General features: G+C 51.9%; 1 protein-coding gene across 2 annotated transcripts; it reads left to right on the forward strand.

The window, feature by feature from the left end:
• The first annotated feature begins 402 nt into the window (after positions 1-402).
• Positions 403-6,397, forward strand: COPRS (coordinator of PRMT5 and differentiation stimulator). Of its 2 annotated transcripts, none has more exons than XM_045985490.1 (4): positions 403-542; positions 2,681-2,747; positions 5,325-5,546; positions 5,965-6,397. In XM_045985490.1, exons 1-4 carry the CDS (start codon positions 444-446, stop codon positions 6,132-6,134), a joined length of 558 nt encoding a protein of 185 aa, XP_045841446.1. In that variant the 5' UTR covers positions 403-443; the 3' UTR covers positions 6,135-6,397. The 2 variants fall into 2 exon arrangements, with proteins under 2 accessions (XP_045841446.1, XP_045841447.1); XM_045985491.1 differs by lacking the exon at positions 403-542 and adding an exon at positions 759-874.
• The last annotated feature ends 1,000 nt before the right edge of the window (positions 6,398-7,397 follow it).

Consider the following 7,397-nt stretch of genomic DNA (forward strand, 5'->3'; position numbering starts at 1 on the left):
GTGATCGAGAGTGAACTGTGGTTGGAGCTCAAATGCATTCAAACTTTTGAGAATTGAGTTTCGTAGACTTAGCAGGTAGACTCGGGTGATTGAATGACCTAACAGGAATTCGAGGTTCAGAGGCCGAAGCACACCCAGCGTGGTGGGGCAGGGATCCCAGCCGGCACCGCAGACCCAGCTAGCCGTCAGCTGGGATGGGCACAGGCAGGAGCGACAAAAATCCGATCCCAGGACCCGTAGGTAGTGGGCTGAGGCTGTCGCGCGCGCCCCGCCTCTCCCGCGCCGCCCCGCCCCTGGCTTCCTCGTGACCTGGGTCCCGCCCCCCTCGGCCGCAGCACCCCCGGCTGATTGGCCCCTCCGCGGCGTATCCTCGGGCTGGCAGCCAGGCGGGCGCGTCACGTGGCCGAGCAGCGTCCAGGGCGCCGAGCCGCGGGCCGCCAGGCATGGACCGTCAGGCCGCCGGAGCCCCGGCGCCGGGGGCCGCTGAGCCGCCTCGGGGTCCGCCAGTGCCGAGCGCGCGGGAGGCGCCCCCCAGCCCGGGGGTGAGCGCGGCCGCCGGCAGCTGCGCGGGGCGGGAAGTTGCGGGGCTCGCCGGCCGGGCGAGGCGGGGCGGGGCGAGGCGGGGCGACGCGGGGCGGGGCGGAGTGGGGGCCGCGGGGCCGGGGGAACGCCGTTTGGGCGCGCGCTGGCGCTGGAAACTGCCGGGCCGCGGCGGCCGAGGGCGTGGGGGGGGGGGGGCAGGGGAAAGCGAGCGGGGTGGGGGGCAGGGGGCGGGCCGGCCTTCGCGGGGGCGTCTCTGTGTACTCGCTGAATGGGAGGTGATGCTGATGGCCGAGAGCTGGGGGCCGCTGCCGGGGGCCTGGGCCGGGGCCAGGTGAGGGCGGCGAGCAGCGCGCTGTTCCGGCTGGACCTGGGACCACGGGTGGGGATCCACGGCTCACCCTGAGCACCACATGACGTCTGAGGCGCGCTCTCCTTTTCTGTTTACTGAAACCCAAGGCCCGGCTTGACGCAGGGGTTCCAGAAACTTGTTTTCATTTGCGCGCCAGACAGCTCCTGCTGTTTCAAAAGACCGTTATTACTGTCATCACCTGTCCCTGTTTATAGTCAGTCAGCCCTGCTGGATGGTGAACTCCGTGAGGGTAGGAACCCTCTGCTGAGTGCTGATAACCCGGCGCTTAGTGTCGTGCCGCGCCACGATAGACGCGGCTATTAACCGGAGAGAGGAAGGGAATGCTTGTTTAAGCATCAGAGATGGTACTAAACCCGAGTAAGGTAGGAAAAATGCAGTGATAGACTTATACAAAAATTACTTTGGAGTGCGCATAGGATGATCGTGATTCCATCAGAATGTAGCCAGAAGGATATGGGCTTCCTCTCCAAGGGGACAGGTTGGTGGCGCCTGCAGAGGCGGGGAGATGAAGAAGGACAGAGCAGATGGGTGGGAGCTTGGGTGGCACAGCCTCAGGGCCAGGGGAGAGGACTATGCTCAACAGGCTGAGGGGCGTTGATGGATTGTTGTGAATGCCATGGCCAATTTTATGTGCCCACGTGGAGGGCTGTTGAAGATTTTTGAGCAGAGTGGTGGTTGATACTGTTAAGGCTGGTTAGGGTGGGTGAGTGGGGAGGGCAGGGAGCTACGGCAGTGGTGCACATGAGAGATGCTGCCAGCTGACCTGTAGCTGTGACCAGGGGTTGTCACTGACTACAGGAGGTAGAACTTACTCATTAAGGGAGGACTAGGTCATCAGCTAATTGGGGCAGGTGCCAAGTGCACTTTAGAGGTAGAAGCAAAGAAGGTGGGTTTAAATTCAACCAGTATTCCATTCCTGCAGGGTGCCAGGTGTTGTCATAAGTGTTACCTCATCATAAGCCCCCGCAAGGTCAGAACAGTTATCTCCAGTTTCTGGGAAAGGAATCCCAGGCATGGTGGTTGAGGTTCTCTCTCGGAGATCACACTCTGAACGAATGGCAGAGCCGGGAGTGAAACCAGATCTTTAATCCGCAGGCTGTGAACATTTCTTATTCCATTTACACAGCGATCTAGGAGGTGATGGGATTTCAGGAACTTTTGAGTGATGGGAGCAGAGAAGCAGATGGTTGGCAGTAGGGGAAGAAGACTTCCCTTCAGCATACTAAGGAATTACAGCTCTCCTGCCCCCATGTATCAGGAGGCAGAATTTGCTAGAAAGTGAAGTCACTGAAAAGGTAAAAATGAACATGGTGCACGTAGCAACTGCAGGAAACGGCTACCGACCTGAGGGCTTAGGGAACGAAGGAATGAGGTTGGAATGATTACAATTTACAAGCTCAGAGGGGAGGTTTCGCAGGGCTGAAGTTCCAACTTCTGAGGAGGCGTTGCTGCCCATAGCCATGGCTGGGGTCTCGGAAGGCGGAGGAGGGAGCCTGAGGGCCCAATGAGGAGGTTGGCTCAGCCAGTGTTGGCAAACTCTAAACCAGAAGGAGCGGCCCCGAGTGTCCCTGGGGGGCAGAGTGTCACTGGGGTGGTGTCCGCAGGAGTAGGAGGGAGTAACACCTTTCCGCCTCAGGGCTTGCCGCCTCTCATAGGGCAAAGCAGAAATGGGGGTTGCAGAGCCCCAGCCCCATCCTCACAGAGGCGAGGGCACGAGAGTCCTGGGTACACATACAAGTCCTGGGTAACCGTCTCTCCTTCCTGCAGGCCAGCTTTGCCCCCGCGGACCATTCCGGGCAGGAGCGAGAGGCCGAGAAGGCCATGGATCGGCTAGGCAAGTAGCCGGTGGAGATAGTGGGGGTGGGGTGGGGTTGGATGGGGAGACAGACCAAGGGAGTGAGGAAGAGAGGGACCATCGGTACATCTTGTTGGCCTCCTCTTCCCAGCCAGTTCTCTTTGCTGCTGAGTTGTGTTTTCTGCCCAGTGTTTCCACGGTGTCCCTCTGTGGTAGCCCCACTGGAGCTTTCTTTAGGGAGGTCATGACCTTGTGTTCAAACCCTTCCCTTCTGAGAAAGGCAGCTTGGGGCAGCGTGGTCTTTGGAGCCAGGCAACATTATTTTCACTTTGAGCTCCAGCTCAGAGCCCTGGGCTTGAGTTTTGAGGCCTTAGATAAGTCATTTATCCTTTCTTCCTCTTTAAAATGGGGATACTATTGCTTAACCTCAGAGGCTGGTTCTGAGGTCGGGTGGGGCCTCTAGAGCTGTAATAGCCACCAGCTACTGGTACTCTTTAAATCTCAGCGAATTACAATGAAATACAAGGAAAACCTCAGTTCCCTATTCACTTTAGCCACATTTCAAGTGCTCAGCAGTCCCATGTGGCTCTTGCTAGCTAGCCTGTTGGAGCACAGATGAGAGAAAATTACCATCATCACAGGAACTCCAGTTGCTTAGTGCTGGTCCTGAAACGGCCCCGTGCCCGCATGTAGGTGTGGTCATAACAGCTGACACTTGCAGAGTCAGGGCCAGGTACAATTCAAAGTGGTTCTTTTCCCGTTAGCCCTTTTTTTCTTTTTTCTTTTTTTTTTAAGATTTTATTTATTTGTCGGAGAGAGAGAGGAAGAGAGAGAGAGTGCGTGCACGCGCGAGCACACACAAGCAGGCAGAGTGGCAGGCAGAGGTAGAGAAGCAGGCTCCCTGCTAAGCAAGGAGCCGGACTTGGGACTGGATCCCGAGACCCTGGGAGCATGACCTGAGCCGAAGGCAGCGGCTTAACTGAGCCACCCAGGTGTCCCAGTTAGCCCTTTTTTTCAAACAAACAACTCTCACAACAGTCCTGTCTTCATATTTACAGATGACATGAGAAAACTGAGGCACAGAGTAAAAAATTAAAAATGTGGTCAAACACAAATAAGGTGTACATTTAGCAATTTTAAAGCGTACAGTTCAGTGGCATTTAGTCCCAACACTGTGTAACCAGCATGGCTTAGTTCCCGAACATTTTCAGCACCCTGGGAGGAAACCCTGTACCCGATAAGTAGCTATGCCCCCTTCCCCTGGCGACCTTGATCAGCTTTCTGTCTCCATGGATTTCCCAGTCCTGGACAGGTGCATGTGAATTGCATGTCAGTGGAATGATATCCCATGTGACCTTTTACGTCTGGCTTCTTCCGCTCAGCATAATATTTCCAAGATTGATTCATGGAACATGAATCAGTACATTCCTTTTTATGGCTGAATCCTTCCATCATCTGGATGCGCTACATCTTGCTTGGTTATTCATCCTGTGGATGGGCATTTATTTGGGTTGTTTCCACCTTCTGGTGGTTGCAAACAGTGCTGTCAAGAATATTTTTGGATCAGTCTTGTTTAAATACCTGTTACCAATTCTTTGGGATATCTGTTTAAGAGGGGAATTGCTGGGCTGTGTGCTAGTTCTATGTTTTGTTGTTGTTGTTTTTTTCTTTTTAAAGATTTTATTTATTTGACAGACGGAGATCACAAGTAGGCAGAGAGGCAGAGAGGAAGGGAAGCAGGCTCCCTGCTGAGCAGAGAGCCCGATGCAGGGCTTGATCCCAGGACCCTGGGATCATGACCTGAGCCGAAGGCAGAGGCTTTGAGCCACTCAGGTGCCCCATGTGTTTTAAGTTCTGGAGGGCTTGGTGGAGTCTGTTTCTACTCAGTCACACAATAATAATTGGCACAACTCGCATTCGGATCGGGGTAGTCTGGCTTCAAAACCCGTGCCCTGAACTATTGTTTTTTCGCTTATAGCTGCCATTATTTTACAGTGTTATAGCATAGCTGTGTTTAGGCTAATTCTTTTCCCAGCTCTGACCTGCCATCACCATAGCTCGATGTGCTGGGAGGTCCGTTATCCTCCCCCAAACTTTCTTCCATTATTTTGAGACCTTTTGAAATTATACCTTCCAGCCCTCCCCGGTATTGGGACGAGGAGACATAGCTGTCTCTTGTGACTGTATGGATTCTGCCCTTCTGCCCGCTTTCCTCCTGCTGTCCCCTTGTCCTGTGCTCCCTGAGGATGAACAAGAAATAGAAGAGTACAAATTCAAGTTTGTATTGTGAAAGCTTGTCATTTGTCCAGATGCCCTTTGCCTCAATTACCTGTAAACTACCAAAACACATAAACTGTACTTGATTCCCTGTGTGAATTACAAGACTTTGCAGTTGCCGCATTTAAGGCAAAATGTTTTATTGAAAAAATGATCAACCCTTGTTCGAGAAAGGTAAACAGAACATATTTTTTTAAGTGTTCAGGTGGCTTAGGAACTCTACCCTTGTTTCACTCTTGCCCTCTCAAAAGTCTGCCAGACATTTTCCAAGCACACAAGTAGGCCTTGTATTGTTGCTCGTGGTTTTTTCAGGCCTTCTTCCTTCTGTTGATTCCTTAGCCAGTGGAGCACAGAACATCCCTAATGGTAGTCCTACCCACGATGAGGGCACGCACTCAGAAGAGGAAGGGTTTGCTGTGGATGAGGAGGATTCTGACGGGGACCTGAATACCTGGGAGCTGTCAGAAGGGGTGTCCGACCGTCCGCCCAAGGAACAGGCTGCTGATCTTTTTAACGAGGACTGGGACTTGGAGTTGAAGGCAGATCAAGGGAATCCATACGGTAGGTGTGGCATTTCAAGGGTCGTAGACCAAGGCTCGGAGAGCCTCCTATTGTATTACCCTAAAGGCAGGCAGTTTGGAAGACGGACCCAGTCTCTGAGCTTAGCCTGATACCTGGTACAGGGCTGAAAGGTCTGCGACAGCTTCTCTTCATATTGGAAAAAAAAATGCAAATTTTGTAGTTGACTCTTAAAATATCTGTGTGAATCTAGCAGCTGCAGAGAGAAGTGCTGTCTTCTGCATTTGCAGCCTCTGCACTGCTAAGGGCTCTGCTCTGAGAAGCACCACCCAGGGGGGTCCTCAGACCGCACGCGTTTGCAATCCAAGGAGGGCTCTGTGTGTGTGTGCTTTTGAACTGCAAGTGTCTGTCTCCCCTGCCCTCCTACCTCTAATTTTTTTTTTCTTTAAATTGCTTGCAGATGCCGATGACATCCAGGGTTGCATTTCTCAAGAGGTCAAACCTTGGGTGTGCTGTGCCCCGCAAGGGGACATGGTCTATGACCCCAGTTGGCACCATCCACCTCCGCTGATACCCCATTATTCCAAGATGGTCTTCGAAACGGGACAGTTTGATGATGCTGAAGATTGAGTCTGCAGCTGTTTGCCTGGTGGGTGGGCCTGCCTCCAGATGAAGGTCTCTCTTCCTTTCATTGAGGTGAGAGGTCACCTTTGAGGACACATTCCCAGTGATCCCCAAGTCGGACACACAGACTGGTGTTAACTAAGGCCCCAATGTCCCGTTCTGTTGTCGTTGTCATTGTTTTTCATGAGGTCCTCCTTGGGACATGTGAATGTTTGTGTCTGTGTCAGGAGGAGTTGTGTTCTTTATAAATAAAGGTAGAAAAAATTTGATATGCTTTTGTTTACTACACCCCCCCCCCCTTTTAATTGGATACTTAACCAGCAAAGCCTTATTTCTTCAGTTAAAGTCCCTAGCTTACATTTTAAGATTGGACGTACTCGGACCCTTAAAACTACTCTATGGAAGAAAAGAATTTTTTGGCCAGAGTGTAGAATCCAAGTCATGTTGGTGACTTTGTGGCTGATTTCTATTCCTGTTGATGAAGAGTTGACCATTTACTTAGTTAACAAGGACTTTCAGCAAGCTAGAACATGAAATGGCAAATAAATTAAACCAGCAATTATATAGCTCTCAATTGATGAAAGGACTTTCAAGCTTATTTTCCATTTAATTTTTTGCTCTTTACAATTACTATATGAAGTCACATTTTAAAAAAAATTGCCTTATTTTATTTTTCCAAGATTTTATTTGTAAGTAATCTCTATACCCAATGGGGAACTTGAACTCACAACCCTGAGATCAAGAGTTGCACGCTCCTCCTGACTGAGCCAGCCAGGCACCCCTAAATTGTGTCATTTTAGAGATGAGGAAAACAAGACTCAAAATGTTTTGACTTGGGGGGCGCCTGGTTGGCTCAGTGGGTTAAAGCCTCTGCCTTCGGCTCAGGTCGTGATCCCAGGGTCCTGGGATCGAGCCCCGCATCGGGCTCTCTGCTTCGCAGAGAGCCTGCTTCCTCCTCTCTTTCTGCCTGCCTCTCTGCCTAGTTGTGATTTCTCTCTGTCAAATAAATAAAATATTAAAAAAAAAAATGTTTTGACTTGGGCAAGATCCCAGAGCCAGGAAGTGGCAGAGCCATGCCGTAACCCCACACATGAGTCTGAGGTGTGCTTTCCTCGGCTGCTCAACCCCTTGTGAGTACCAGCTTGGAAGTGGGTTCTGGGGCTGTGCCTTGGCAGGTCTGTGATGCAGCAGCCTAAGTTGCCTTTGCCTCTCTGGCCGGCTCGGGGATTGCTTCTTACCCCCCTGCCTCCCTCTTGAAGTTGAATCAAG

The sequence above is a fragment of the Meles meles genome, chromosome 18 (assembly GCF_922984935.1).
Source record: "Meles meles chromosome 18, mMelMel3.1 paternal haplotype, whole genome shotgun sequence".
In the NCBI taxonomy this organism is placed as follows: domain Eukaryota; kingdom Metazoa; phylum Chordata; class Mammalia; order Carnivora; family Mustelidae; genus Meles; species Meles meles.